Below are 16291 nucleotides of genomic sequence, written 5' to 3'. Positions count from 1 at the left end.
GGGAGATGCTTTGAAACGTTTTGGATTTTGATAATCAGTACCAACATAATTCTTAGATTTAACTTCACTCATTTTTAAAATACATGTACTAAGTGACCGTAACAGGTAATTTGGATCTAATTAAAATTTGAATTCAGATATTATTTTGTGATTATAGTGTGATGAAAAACCAGGATGATTTATAATCAATCTTTTTTGTTAAATAGTGTGTAGATCTTGAATATCAAAGGCATAATCTGATGCTTTCTTTTTCTCTAGTAACCTAGATTCAAGATGAATAGTGATCACGTCGCACTGGTTGGTCAAGTGTTTGAGTCGTACGTTTCAGAATACCATAAGAATGATATTCTTCTAATCTTGAAGGAAAGAGATGAAGATGCTCATTACCCAGTTGTGGTTAATGCCATGACCCTTTTTGAGACCAACATGGAAATTGGGGAATACTTCAACGTGTTCCCCAATGAAGTACTTACTATTTTTGATAGTGCACTGCGAAGGTCAGCCTTGACGATTCTCCAGTCCCTTTCTCAGCCTGAGGGTGTTTCCATGAAGCAGAATCTTCATGCCAGGATATCAGGTAAATCACTTAAGGGTTTTACTGCCATGTTATTTTCAAGGAAGATTTTGAGAAAATATAACACATGTTGGATTCAGAACACTAAGAAATATTTGATATCTATACTTAAAATTTGTATCTGTTGTGTAGTTGGTCACTTCTTTGAAAGCAGAATAATGATTGTGTTCTCTGGGTTTGGGTATTAGCCGTGCCTACTGAGACTAGAGAGAATGTGTAGAGACAGCAATAGACTTGTATGTTTATATATTTCCATGTGTGTGTATAAAATTGTGATCAAAAACAGCTTTTTGAACTTTTGTGACTACTAACAATAAAAGAATTGTTAATACAAAGGATTAAAAAAGTGGTAGATTCTGCCCAAGGATCTTCAAAACTATTTTAGGAAATTATTTTTATTCAAGATTAGCATTGTGCTTCCACCTACCAGGCACTCAATAAATTTTCACTGAATACATGACAGATTAAGCATCTGAATTTTTAAGAAACTTCAGGGGAGCAGTCAGCAACTTGTGGTGGTAGAGCTGTGTCCTTGAATTCCTGCCTCCAGGACTTCTTGACACTCACTTTCTGTTTGAAAAGTAAGGTTTTTTTTGTTTTTGTTTTTTTGGGTTTTTTTTTAAAAGTAGATGGAGTTGAATTAAGAATTCTATAGAACTCTTAAGAATTTTAGGAAAAAGTGATGCTGAAGTGTAACAGTATTTCATTAGTTTATTGCATGGAAACCATTTCTTGGAAGACATAGTGTCGGGTGGTGAAAATAAAAGAATTTATAGGATACCCAGTTACAGCTACACCCTTAGGCTGGGAGACTTGGCAAGTTACTTTGTCTTGCTGAGCTTCAGTTTGCATCTGAAGCACAGCTGGGGTGAGGGCAGTAGAAATGGGAGGCAAAAGTGATACTTCTTTAGGGCCAAGGAAGAGACAGTGAATGTTTCAAAGATCCAGAGAGATTATTGTTATATTAATATGTTTTATTAACTCATTCTTTTTTTTTTTCTGTTCTCCTCTGTTTGGATTTAGTAAGTGCTCTATATTGTATGAATATAGAATGGTATTCAGTGAGAAATGTAGTGATTAACCCAATTTGCTTCTTGAAGTATAAACAGAATCTGCCAACAGTTAATTCCAAAAAAGATGAGGGAGGTAATTGAAAGCAGGTGTTCAAACAAAAACTTGCACACAAGTGTTTGTAGTAGTAGTATTTGTAACAACCAAAAAGTGAAGACAACTCAAATGTCCATCAGTGAATAAACAGATAAACAATATGTGGTCTGTTCGTACAGTGGAATATTATTCAGCCATAAAAAGGAATGAAGTACTGTATGTGCTATAACATGGATGAATTTTGAAAACATTATGCTAAATGAATGAAGCCAAACACAAAATGCCATGTATTATATGATTCCATGCAGACATCCCTGCATGGTTCAACTTAAAATTTTTTGACTCTATGATTGTGCAAAAGTGATGTACATTCGGTAGAAACCATTCTTTAAGTACCCATAAGCCATTCTATTTTTCACTTTCAGAACAGGATTCAATAAATTACATGAGGTATTCAACACTGTATTACAAAATAGGCTTTTGTTAGATGATTTTGCTCAACTGTAGGCTGTTGTAAGTATTCTGAGCATGTTTAATGTAGGCTAGACTAAGCTTGTGATGCTTTTAGGTTAAGTGTATTAAATGCATTTTCAACTTAGGACGTTTTCTATTTACAATGGGTTTATCATGATGTGATCCCATTGTAAGTCAAGGAGCATCTATATATGAAATGTCCAGAATAGATAAGTCACTGAAGACCAGAAGTAGTTTGGTGGTTGCCAGCAGCTAGGGGTAGGGAAGAATGGAGAGTGACTGCTACTGGATACATGAAAATGTTCTGGAATTAGATAGTGGTGATGATTGTACAATATTGTGAATATACTGATTAGCACTGAATTATACACTTTATAAGGTAATTTTATGGTATGTGAATATCATAATTTTTTAAAATAGTATTCATGTGAGGAGCAAAATACAGGTAACTAAGAATATGCAAAAAGTGTTAATTTATGTTGCCATAATATACATTCCATTTAAGGCCAGGTAAGCAAGAGAGATCCCCTTTTGGTTGCTTCTTGTTTCTTAACATTCTAGGATATGAACCAAAATCGTGACTCAGTGGCAAAATGGGATGCAATCTGAATTAGTGTAAGTAAAGAATATGCCCATTAGAATATGGGCAAGTCAGCCTTGGAAGAGTAGAAAAAGTGGTCATAAAGGCAAATGTTAGCAGTGCCCGCCTTGTTTATACAGTATACAATGTATGGAGAGAGTGTCTCAGCCAACAGAGAAAATTTAAGTCTTTCTGCAGACTTGTAACGTATAACACCAGGTTAACATAGCCTGGCACCTTAAACATTCAGTTCTCTAACTAACTTGCTTTTTTCCCCCCATGCTTCCTAAACTGCCTTCTGATTGTTATTATTATTTGGCTTTCAGAGTAGATGTATCAACAGAGAGAAAACTTGTGACCATAGAAACTTAAGGTATAATACCTATTATGGTTATTTCTCCTGAGCTGGAAAATCTGATAAATTGCCCTTCAGTGTGCATTCTTACCTGGTTTTTGAGCTGCTAAATTCTGAGGAGGAGACAGTAGCTCATGGGATATGAACCAGCACAGCAAATGCTACCCCGATAAACGTGTAAGGAGGTAGCCTTTGACCATCACAGCTGGCACCTTTGTACTCCAGTGGTGCATTGTAGCCAAACTGAGAAAGAGGTCATTTCGCATAAGAATTTTCTTTAGTGTTTTGCGTCTTTTCTGTTGCCTGTTTTTTAATATTGAAAAACACAAGGTTTTTAAAGGATAAAGTGATGCTGTGGGTAAACCTCTAGGTAAGTCAAGGCTTAAAAACACTGTCAGGTTTATGTATTAATAAATTCTGAATCTAACTACAATAAAACCCCAATAAATTTCTAGCACCATGAAACTCTTTGGACATCATGCCACTGTCTCTTTATCAATTTGCTTTGTGGTGTACTCAAATAGTCATCAATTGATTTTCTATGTGGCAAGCAGCAGTATATTCTTTGTTAAATGTGGTTATAATTATATCCAGTATTCAGATCCTACTGAGATAGCCGTCTTGTGAGAATCAATCCTTTTTTTTAATCCTGGTTATTATAGCATCTAGCTATGTGCATTTAGAAAGAATCCATTGGTAATTGTTATTTGAAATAATTCTTTTCTGTTTTCTTGAGCTGATCTGATTTTTTCTTAAGTAAAACACAAAGATTTCCTTTTTTCTGAGATTATAATTTTTCTCCCAGGAAATATGAGAACATATTCTATGGAGTCAAATTCCAAGGTATAAGTTGATGCTGGTTTTTTTTGTTTGTTTCTTCATTAGGTTTGCCTGTCTGTCCTGAGCTCGTGAGGGAGCACATACCTAGAACCAAGGATGTGGGACACTTTTTATCTGTCACTGGGACAGTGATTCGAACAAGTCTGGTGAAGGTCCTGGAGTTTGAGCGGGATTACATGTGTAACAAATGCAAGCATGTATTTGTGGTCAAGGCTGACTTTGAGCAGTATTACACCTTCTGCCGACCATCCTCGTGCCCCAGCTTGGAGAGCTGTGATTCCTCTAAATTCACTTGCCTTTCAGGCTTGTCTTCATCTCCAACGAGGTGTAGGGATTACCAGGAAATCAAAATTCAGGAACAGGTAAATGATCACATAAATGAAATAACAAATTTAAAGAAGTATTTTTCAGCTGTGGGCAAAATTGCTAGGATTAGGGAACATAAAATGGAGACAAATGGACTTGTGTTGTCATTACTTTGTAGAATATCAAGTTTAAAACTGTTCCACATATGCCAGAATATAGTCTTTAGAAACTATGCACTAGTCATCTATTGATTGATTGATTGATTGGGACAGAGTTTCTCTCTGTCACCCCAGGTAGAGTACAGTGGTGTCATCATAGCTCACTGCAACCTCAAACTCCTGGGCTCAAGTGATCCTCCTGCCTCAGCCTCCCCAGTAGCTGGGTCTACAGGCACATGCCACCATGCCCAGCTAATATTTCTATGTAGTAGAGACAGGGTCTTGCTCTTGCTCAGGCTGTTCTCAAACTCCTGAGCTCAAGCAATCCTCCCCACTTTGCCGCCAGAGTGCTAGGATTACAGGCATGAGCCATGGCACCTGGCGTAGTTACCTTTTTAGATAGAACATTGACAAGAAGGTTGTGGAATGACTTAATAATTATGTTAAGATTAAATGAATATTTAAGAAGTCCAACCTAGCTGTTCCTGAGGGAATAGGAGGAAATTAATGTTCTTAACTAAGGGATAGGAGGTTAATTAATGTTTAAGTGGTTGTTAAACATTGGAGTGAACAGGATTTGGGGTTTTGGCCCAATTTTATTTGCTGTACCAAATGAGGTATACATAAACACTCTTTAACATATGAGAGTGAGCCTAGTTTTCATTTACTTGCAGCTTAAATGCAAAAGTCTTTTCTCTCATCTTAAAATGAGTAGGAGATAGGCATTCCAAGGCTAGCTCAGTGTCAAGGACTCAGACTCTTGTGTTTCTATTCCACCAATTCTTAATAATACATGGCTTCTCTTCTTATGGTTGTTCAGGATGTTGGCTGTAACTTCATCTCATGTATAGTGTAGTTAGAGAACAGAGAAAAAGGAGGGATGGGCAAAAATGCCTATTACCTAACCAAGTCACCACTTAAACAGTCTCCCTGGAAGTCTCCTGTAACATGTTTGCTTATATCTCATTTGATTATTTGGCCAGAACTTTGTCATATAACCACACCTACATTCAAGGAAGCCAGGAAATATAGTCTTCATTAGGCACATGTCCACATGGAATAAAACCAGGGTTCTGTTACTGAGGAATAATCATGGGGACTAGGTGATTTGTCCCATGTCTTTTGGTTAGAGATCAGGAAAGAAATGTCCCTCTCTTCTAGATAAGTAACTTTGTTACTATGTTTAGTATTTGAAGCATATGTTTACTTTGACCATCACAGGGTAGATTATATATGGAGATATTTTCCATATTGGTGCTTTTATTTTACTCTAGTTTTAGTGAATTCTTATACTGATAGTAGGCACAGTTTTCAAGAAAAGATCCTTAAATCCCCATCATAATTAAATTGTATGATATAATAATACCAGAGAAATAGAAACAATAATTTCAAGTACTGCTAGGCTTCTGGATACTTAGTATGTATTTAAGCATACTCAGAATCTGTTTTCTTTTCCTTGCTAGGTTCAAAGACTATCTGTTGGAAGTATTCCACGATCTATGAAGGTTGTCCTGGAAGATGACTTAGTAGACAGTTGCAAATCTGGTAAGAATGAACTTTGGTTAGTTTGTTTATAAGATCCTAAAGTATTGATTAGGAAAAGCCACTTTTTATTTTCCCAAGATCACTGGTAAGGAAGTATGTAGGCTTAATTGCTCACCTTGAGAATAGAGACTGGCATAGAGATGGGATATGATAGCAGGAAAGAGCTGGGCTGTAGCTACACAACAAAGAGCTAGTCCAGCTGATTGTTTTATAGATGAAGAATCTGACTTCCCCAAGGTCAATTTAAGAGTTAAGTGGCAGAACTGAAACATGAATCCAGATCCACTGACTTCTAATCTGGAGCTCTCTTGAGTATGCCATAGCTTAACTGCAGCAATTTTAAAAAGTTTAGTGGATTTAATAGGCAGTCATATAAAATGAATCAGAAGATGTGACTCTTTCAAATGCTACTACAGGTCTTATTGGTGTCTAGAAGAAAGGAAGTGATTATTTCTCTCTCTGCTGTGCTGGTGACACCATGATAGGAGTCACATTGATTTTAGTCTGCTGTCCACTGAGGGTCCTCCATGTTTTCAATGGCCAATCACTGGAATTGGGAGGGAACTTGAAACCATACTCAATGAAGAACTGTAGGTGTTAATCATGGAGAACCCTCAGGAAGGACATGATAGCCAACTTTCAATAGTTGGAAGACTGTCATATAGAAATGGAATTGTAATTACAGAAGATACTATTGGCTTTCAGTGGGATAAGCTACAGAGAGGTAGATTTTGACTCAATACCTCATAATCAAGTGTCCAGCATGGGCCTTGGATGATGATGAGTACTTTTTCTCATAAATAGTCAAGCAGAGAGGATGTACAGCAACTCATTAGGGATTTAGGCATTACAATGGGAGTTGATCTGGAGGATCTGCATTGTTCCAGGCATATTAAAGACTTTCTGAGCCTCAGAGCTGTTCTGAAAATCTGAGGGCTCCAGAAACCCAGTTGTTTTGGTGTCATTCTGAGATAATATGTTTTGATCTTTGGGCCCACCAGACTAGTCCTAAGCTCTCCTTTGCCCCTCTCAATTCATCTCATTCCCTCTTCCTCTCCATACTGGGGAGACTGGTAAGAAATCGAACTTAAAAGCATTAGTCATTTTGGGCTGCTAAAACAAATTACTATAGACTAGGTGGCTTAAACAACAAACATTTATTTCTCACTTTTGGAGGCTGGAAGTCAGAGATCAGGGTGCCAGCGTGTTTGGGTTCTGGTGAGGGCCCTCTTGTAGGTTACACACAGCTGACTTCTTGTATTAACATATAGTCTTCTGAATAGTACATGAAGGAGAAGACAGTTTGATTAACGGATTGCCTGCTAAATGACACAAAGATATGTCAAAATACCTTGTTCATACAGAATTCTAGATTTTAACCTAAATCTGTAATATCTGGATCAGCAAAGTAGTGCTTGTATGAGCTCAGCCTGAACATGAAAATATCCTTCGATAGAGAATAATGTTTCATGCAGTTCATCTAAACTGAATTCATTCTGCATGAAAAATAAATCTTAAGTTATTTTTCTTTCAATGACATTACTAGTGAAGGATGGATGAAAACAGTACGTGAATAGCTATTTTTTTCATTTATACATAGCTACAAACCTCTGTGGGAAACAAAAGACATAAATGGTATAATCCTTGACGTTCAGGAACTTAGAGCCTAGTTACGAACCCCAATTCAATATGTGCAGAGTAATAAAGTTGGAGGTTGTATGCTGGTATATGTCAGTACAGCAGGAAGTGAGAGATGGGTCTGACTGGGGACGGCTATGGTAGTAAATGTGCTGCAGAAGATACAGGGCACAAAGAGATTGGATTGTATAAAAAAGAGAATTTTAGCTTCCTGAAAATAACATTGTTTATAATATTTACTGTTGAAAAATACAAAAGTTTAAAGTATCTATTGCCTTGGACTATCATATGTAACACAATTGTTCTGATGATCATATGAATCTGCCACTCAATAAATATTGAAGGTTTTTAAAGGTATCAGTTGCTCTACAAACATAAGGTAGGTTTAGTATAATAACAACTAATATTTATTGAGCACTTACTATGTTATAGATATTCTCCCTGTTGCACTATGATATAAATATAATTCCCATTTTGTAGGTCAGAAAACGGGCTCAGGAAAGTTAGGTAATTTGCCGAAGGTCACATAGCCAGTGAGCAGTGGAGGTGGGATTTACATCCAAATCTGATTAGAGTCAGTGCTCTTGGCCACACTTCAGTATTCTACATTTTCTACATAATCACCACTTATGACATTAGATTATTGCTTATGAGTGATATATCTAAAACTTAAGTTCCTCCTCTAACTAGTTTAGAAACAACGTAAGTATCCATTAAAATGACCATAATAGAGGACTGTTGCACATGCTCATGTAAAGTTGCCCCAATCTTTTTTATCTAAAAATTTGGGGACAGACAATATAGTAAATGATCATTATTCCCAATTGGGTTTGAAAATCATCCAAGGAGTGGCTTAGGAAAGATCTTGGAATATGTATAAAGCCCTGATTTAGTATGTTTGTTACCATTTAGTGTGAAGTTGCCTTTCGCCTCTATTCTGTGAATTGGCACCACCAGTTGCATGCATTCTGCATTTACAGAACACTTTTCTTCAGGAAATCAAAAGCTCTGCAGATTACACATTACACATTGAAATTTAGAAAGTGAAAGGCATTTTTCATCAGCAAATAATATATACTTAGCACAAAGGCTTGGAAATGAAGAATTGCCTGTTAATTCTGAGACATTGTTATTCAAAATGTAAATACCAGGATTGGGTTTGGGGCATGTCTAACATCCTGTGTTCAAACAGATTGAAATTTTGAGGGACTAGGATTATGATTTTTCTTTCATTTTTTGTTTGTGGCTCCCTTTTCTCTAGTACCAAAATATCAAATGCAAAACATTCATATATACTTGTTAACTGATGCATTGCATTGTATTAACATATAATATGATAAGCACAGATGGCAATGTTTGGCAAATGTGCCTATAAACTACCCAAGACCTGGTAGGAAAATCTATAAAAGTTTAATATTCTGCCTACCAAGAATGAGAGGGTTTCCTCAGGTAGGAAGGAACCACCAAGAAGGAATAAGCAGGGTTGTATCTTGTGCCTTCATAGTTTATGGGAAGGAGCTTTGAAGTAGAACTGGTGTTCGTTAATTTCTTAGTTCATTGTTTCTTTGGTTCATTGAAAAAAAAAAAAGGGTAGTGAGCAAAATGTTAACAAATGTGAGTAAAAAACGAACATGTAAGAAACTGAAACTAGGTGTCAGTCATCACAAGGTTGTCTCTTGCTGACACCAAATTGATCGTAGTTTAACCTTCTGGCTGTAATTCCAATCTCTCTTCTCTAAATGAGAACTAAATGGTTAGAGACTCTGAGAGAATGAACACTTCATTTAGTGTAACTATGATGAATAAATTATATCCTGTAAACTATTAATATTTTCCTAGTGAAGGATAATTGGTGTGATTATCATGTAGATTATGAAAAATAAAATTGCTGACTTCAGCTTTTCACTGTGCAGATACTGTACAAGTGTCTGTGGGGAAAAACCCAGTTGGGAATCTGGGGTGTTCTTCTGCATCCAGATTGTTTTTTGGATGAGTGTACACATTCTAAACCCTAGTAGGGGAGTGATTTATTTCTAATTTCTGGTCCTTTGTCATATGAGCCTGTGCCCACATGTAGGATGGTGCTGCTAGACTCACTTGGTGCTTTTTCCCAGGTGATGACCTCACTATTTATGGGGTTGTAATGCAGCGGTGGAAGCCCTTTCAGCAAGATGTGCGCTGTGAAGTGGAGATAGTCCTGAAAGCCAATTATATACAAGTAAATAATGAGCAGTCCTCGGGGATCCCCATGGATGAGGAGGTCCGAAAGGAATTTGAAGATTTTTGGGAATGCTATAAGAGTGATCCCTTTGCAGGTTTGTGATTAAGGGGATAAAGCTGATTATTATTAATGGCATTGCATTCAGTAGTTAAATATGATGTCTGTGATTTGGGGACAGCCTTACAAGCTGCATAACTCAGTGGCTGAGTTTAAAGCGGGTAGCATTAGTCAGTACCTCTAGCTGTCATCTCCCTCTGAAGCCATTTTATGGCATAGTCTTTTCTATTTAGAAATCTATTTAGGGGTCTTCCTGGAAATTTTCCATTTCCATTATTTTTAAACACCTTGTATACTATGAAAACAGTATGAGTTTCCTACCTTCTTTATTAATTAAAAAGACAGTTCTTTGAAAAGGCAAAACTTATCCTATTAGGAAACCTCATCATATTAAAGCCGTTATTTCTCTTCTGATGTATTTTCAAAAATAGATAACTTCACCCTATTTTGGCTGAAGATTTTAAAATAGGGAGTAACTAGGAAAGAGATGATGAGGGACAGCATATGCAGAGAATAAGCTTTGTCATCATAGCAAAAATTTTGACTGTGACAGTTTAGTGTAATTACATAGAATAAAACCTCACGCAGCCTTTGGGTTTGTGGTGTGTTTTTTATTGAAAAGTCCCAAATGTATAAAACACCAATTAAGTCTCCAAATGCCAGTTTTCATTTTTCCTTGGAGGTATCTTCTCATAAAAATAACTGAAGCCAGTAATAAACTATTTCTAATAAACTTCACCTCAAATCTAATATATATTGAGTACTTTATTCTTAAATCACATGCTGAACTAGACAGATATTTCACAAAACAAGGCTTCCACTTACCTAAATATGGGCAGTTTGCCTTTATTTTGTAGGATTTTTTTTTTTTTGCTTATGTGTATAGCACATATGTAGTCGTTCCTGATCTTTCTTTTATTTGATCTATATAGAAAGAACCAAAAGTTCTCTACATTATGGGTTTATGAAGCAAGGACTTTAAGAACCATATATATATTTAAATAAATTCTTTGACTGGAAATAGTTTCTTAGGATTAGGTCCTTATAAAAATCTGTAACTTTTGCTTCCACGGTTATTCCTTATGGGTTCCAGTGCCACGCCTCAACTCTGCCATATGACGGTGAAGGAAGGCCACCACTCAGTGCTCTAACCAGAGCTTCAGGGCTTGTGCTGGTGATTACAGTCTGGCTTTTTTTAATTAGACAGTTGTATGACACATTTATTAGATAAAAGAAGTAAATATAACAACCTTGTGAGAAATGTAAGTAGGAAGACAACGAGAAAATGAGGCAACATTTTTGTTTTTGGTATAAATGGCTTCTCCCTTCTTCGTTTCCTATTGACTAGTACCAGTGCACTGTTGTACCGTATCACTTGTGTGTTGCCAACCAAGACGGGGAGGTGAAGGTGGGGAGCCACGTCCAACAGGGAGTCTTCATTCTGCCAGTCTAAAGCTGGAGATTGCTTCCCCTGCTCTTGGAGGTTGACCGGCTTTATGAAGACTTTATCCTGTGGGTATTGACTAGAATGACTCTAGGAGCTTTCTTCTGCAGTGACTTCAGGGATCCCTTGACCCTGGTGCTTAGATACTGTATAGAAACCCAGACGTATGGGTTGGGGTCTGTTGGACCATCTGAACCCACTCTGGGGTGACTCAATTATCTTAGATCTGAGAGCTTCTCTTCATTGGGAAAACTGAGGGCCATGCCACAAGAGGTGATAACTGGGCTGTTGCCACATTATTGACATGGTATAGAACCACAGATTTAGGAGGGCGGTGGAGATGGGGATAGTATTGACCCTAATGCATTCTCTTCCATGGTACAGCCAGGGGTGCTTCTAATGCCATGATCCAAGTAATCAAGTTTTTCAACTTGGACAAGTTTAGGATTATGGTCTTTTCCCTTTGTTTTTCTCTGGTATCCCAGTCCTACCTTCATAGTCTATCTTTTGTGTTGACTTCAGTGTGAGGAAATCTTGAGATCAGAAATTTAAGTACAAGTAATACAGGTAATAAAATAGTTAATGGTTAAGTAGTTCCCACTATGTGCCAGGTACTCTTTGTTCTTTGTGCCGTACACTTAATAATTCCTTTGATCCTAACAATTCTATGTTGGTACCATTATTATCTCCATTTTACACATAAGGAAATGGAGGCAGAGAGGTTAAGAAGCTTGTCCAAGGTCAGACAGCTAGTAAATAATAGTACCAGTATTTGAATCCAGACACGACCCCCTAGCCTGTGCTCTTTACATTGGGATATGCTTCCCCTCAGCACATTAGTCATGACTCCTGTTTTACTCAGCGAACCTGGCTCTTTAACAGCTTTGGCTTGAGTGACTCCCTGGTCAGTTTGCTTACACTTAAATCTGCTTTTTGGGGCTATTCCTTTTTTCCTTATCTTTGTAATTTCTAGATTCTGGTCACAATTTACCTACCTGCTGTCAGGTCATTTTATATGCTTAAATTCCTGACCTTTTTACTCTGGGCGTTTTACCTCAGGAAAGGGAGGGATTCCTCCTGGCAGTTAATGGACTTCCTGGATTTACTAAATCTTTCTGGTTCCTTTTTTACTAAAAGATTTTCTTCACTCTTTCTGCCATCTCAGGTCACATCACCATAGCTTAGTTGCCACTGAGACAATTTTGATTCATTACAAAAAGTAGCCTTTGTGCATAGGGCCATAAATTGTAGAAATGCTCAGGAATGAATGGCTTGTTAGAATTTTATAGATTTGTTAGGCCAATGACCGAATGAAATACTTACTTTATTTGTGGATGAGATAGGCAGATTCTCAGATATAGTGCTTTGGTATTTCTGAAAACAGGACACATGATCAGAATTCAGGATCTCCAGCTTACATTGCTAGGGTTGTAATTTGCAATCATCTTAATACCCCGATACCCGTGTAACTTTATTCCAGATAAAACAAAATTTACCAAACTGCCCAGAGCAAATGCTGAATTGACTCGCAGGATAGATTGATTTTACTTCGATTTTACTTCTCTTCCTTCTCTTACACTTCCAGAGAAGCTCCATGAGCTCCAACTGGCTCTATATTTAAAGATTACTGGGTCCTATGATCTGACTCCTTGTTTCTGAGATTGAACACCTTCCTTGTATTTAGGCAAAAGAGTAATTTTACTGAAATTACCACATAGAAAGCACAACTGGTATTACTTTAAGGGATGATGTGTTGGCCTGATAGGTCATAGATGAGGGAGAAAAGATTTCCTTTCTTTACATACCTTCTAAAGTATGATAAATTTATGGAAAGTTAAGTAGCACCCAGGAATAAAAAGCAGACTTTGTAGCTCATGGAATTAATAAGAAAAGGACTTTTTAGAACCAAAAAGTTACTTACTCCTTTTAGTCATTTGGAATTTGCCCTCTTGCTCATTTCAAATTGCAGAAAGAGTATGTTTATAGGAGCATGGTCAGTTAGGATAGGAAGGGAAATTTCAGTTAGGGTTTCTTGATAATTATTGGTGACTTCTGATCTTTTTGCCTTTCTTAGGAAGGAATGAAATATTGGCCAGCTTGTGCCCTCAAGTATTTGGGATGTACCTAGTAAAGCTTGCTGTGGCCATGGTGCTGGCTGGTGGGATTCAAAGGACTGACGCCACAGGAACACGGGTCAGAGGTTAGTACCTATTGAAAAATTATGAGAAATATTAACACAGGGAGAGAAGCTAGACTTTTTCTTTCCTGAATAAAAACCACTTGTTCAGCTTTATCTTTTAAATGTAATCTCTTAAAACTGACAATTGTCGATATATCTCATACTTAGTCCAGCATCTATATATGAGAAGGTATTTTAGAAATCTAGAAAGGCTAAAAGAAATCATGCTTTTCAACTGGTATATGCTTTTGCTCTAGCCTATTAAGGGTGCCACAAAATAACATCTTTACGTTTCCATTACTGGGTATGTTTTTCATTGGATCCCCAGTCTCTTCAAGAGGAAAAGATTAGAAATGGTGCATTTTAATGTCTCCAAGTCAGTGTCTTTCCATCTGTGACTGTCAGAGTTTCTCTCAGACTGCTGCTCTCGGGCATCTGCCTGCCGATTCCCCTTCTGCTGCTAGAGAACAAATGTCCCAGCTGCTGTGAGGTGCTGCTGTAGGTCACACACATTCAAGCAAAGATTACTCTTAAGTGTACAATTACATCCGGATGGCAGAAAGCTCTTTTGCAGCCAACACACTGAACTGACCAGAGTCTAGCATAAAGTATGTAAACCAAAGACTAAAAGGAAGTTATTACAGATCAGGCTATTAGTAGGGACTCTAAAACCATATACAGTACAGTATAGAACAGTTAAGTATTAAGTTCACGTATATGTTTTGATCACCTATTTGCAAGGCACTCTGCTAAATATTGAGCTTACATAAGGGTTTCCTATTAATACATTTAGAAAACACTGGAGTATTACTGAATTCATTTGGTCAGTAAGCTAATATATACTATAGGATATGAATATGCTCATTTATGTTATATTTGAAAGATAAGAGTACATAAAATTAAGATAGATATTTCACTACGTAAAATTTTCATAAAATGAAAAAGTTTTAACTATTGGAATCCTATGTGATTTAATATTTATAAAGCACTTACAAAGTCCCCAACATTTATAAGTTCTTAAATAAAAATAGAATAAAATACTTGTATGACTTGTATGGAAAGATTTAATCACAGTAGTTTGGTATTTAAAAATAGATTAAATAAAATCAGAAACCTTGTAAGCCAAAAATTTTTTAAATGTTAACTATAGGCCTAAACATCTGGAAATAGCACATAACTTATTTAATAGAATTTTAATTTTAAATGTCACATTCAGTAATCAATTAAAGACTGTTAAATTTATAAGTTAACTTTTCTAAATATTTTTCTAGTTAAATTCTTCCTCAAATGACCTTATGTAAAAGTATACAGCAGAAATACTATATAAATTGTCAACTCACCTGCCAAAAAAAAAAAGAAAAAAAGAAAAGTGTTGGCATTCCAAGTGGGCCATTTTCTTTTTGATTAATTGTATTTATTCACAGGTCCTTTTATTGAAATTTAAAACTTTACATATTTACTTTTTCCTAGGTGAATCTCATCTCTTACTGGTTGGGGATCCTGGCACAGGGAAATCTCAATTCCTGAAATATGCAGCAAAGATTACACCAAGATCTGTGCTGACCACAGGAATTGGATCTACAAGTGCAGGTACTTTATGTGACAATTTCAAGTAATTTAATATTACTACAGAAGCTAACACAATAGTTTTCTGATGAAAAACTGCCTGTAATAGGGTAATTTTCAAGCTAACTTTTGAGATTACTGCCTAAAACTGAAGGAATGCAACATTACTTTTGTAGCTCTAAGAAAATATTTTGAAAGCTCCACCTTCACTTATCTTTGCATCTTAATTTTGAACAATCCTATTTGATATTCTCATTCTCTAGTGATTCCATCATACATACGTATGCAGGAAAAAGTACACATCATCTGGCATTTTATGAAGACCCAGCAAACAGAATGTTAAAATAAACTAAATAGGGGTAAATTTACAAAAGTAGATAGAAGGTACAGAGCTTAAGGCATGTTCATGCTCATAGATCTGACAGGCAACGGTAGCTTCTATCGAAATATGTAGAAAATTTGTCTATCAGTATTCGGAAAGCATACTTTCATCACTGCAATGTGAAGCTTCATTCATACATTGTAATGACTCTTTCACAAGTACATTTAAAAGCCTTTGCAGATAGAATGTCAAGATTTGATTATAAATAAAGTGACCTAGGGAATTTAGGAAAAATTTATTTTAAAAAATGTTTTGATGCCATTTTATACTTTTTACACTTTTGATTGGGGTAGTGTTTCAACTGTTCTTCTAAAGATAAGCCATTGGTTTCATACATTGTACAAATGTTATTTGCCGCTTGTAAAGGGAGTCTAGCTTCCATTGACCTGTGCCTAAGTTTCTTATGAGAAGCTTATACTTTAAAATTTATCATATAACTGAAAATGCTCCACAATGGTCTTATATAAGTAGGAAACCACTGTGAAGGGGCTGTCAGGTTTTGAAATATGAATATAACTGAACAGTACATTAAGCATTGACAAGAAGGGGTTTGTGGAGAATAGATAAACTTCAGGTTACTAGAAGGGAAGGCAGCAAGAATACATAAAGAATGTTTCCTATGCATTTTAAAATCCTTATGACTCAATGTTCTAGAGTCTGTATAAAATGATAATAAAGATGTTTCCCAAGTAATTATGTAGAATGTTTCCTAAGTAATTATGTGGAATGTCAAAAAATGAGTCCAGGCTATCTTGTGGGCTACTCATAATTTCAGAGTATTAGGGCAATTTAAAAGTGAATAGCTGCTGATTCACTGGATTAATGAATTAGTGTAAAAAAAACATACTGGCACTTTCCCCTCCTT

The 16291-nt window shown here is 36.3% G+C and overlaps 1 protein-coding gene across 3 annotated transcripts in view; it reads left to right on the top strand.

The window, feature by feature from the left end:
- The window catches only part of MCM9 (minichromosome maintenance 9 homologous recombination repair factor), a 62649-nt gene that overhangs the window by 3006 nt on the left and 43352 nt on the right, over positions 1-16291 (top strand). Inside the window, exons 2-7 of one of the 3 annotated variants that reach the window (XM_069487290.1) lie at positions 259-577; positions 3976-4292; positions 5858-5939; positions 9692-9892; positions 13374-13499; positions 14949-15068. In XM_069487290.1, the coding sequence (XP_069343391.1) occupies positions 274-577; positions 3976-4292; positions 5858-5939; positions 9692-9892; positions 13374-13499; positions 14949-15068 (1150 nt within the window). In that variant the 5' untranslated portion in view covers positions 259-273. Of the gene's footprint in view, positions 1-258; positions 578-3975; positions 4293-5857; positions 5940-9691; positions 9893-13373; positions 13500-14948; positions 16120-16291 lie in introns of those variants that run through there. The other 2 variants (XM_069487291.1, XM_069487292.1) reach the window with 2 other exon arrangements.

This window comes from Eulemur rufifrons, chromosome 15, assembly GCF_041146395.1.
Source record: "Eulemur rufifrons isolate Redbay chromosome 15, OSU_ERuf_1, whole genome shotgun sequence".
NCBI classification, from domain to species: domain Eukaryota; kingdom Metazoa; phylum Chordata; class Mammalia; order Primates; family Lemuridae; genus Eulemur; species Eulemur rufifrons.
Note: the sequence above shows the minus strand (reverse complement) of the source record. Positions and strands in the feature narration are given on the sequence as shown.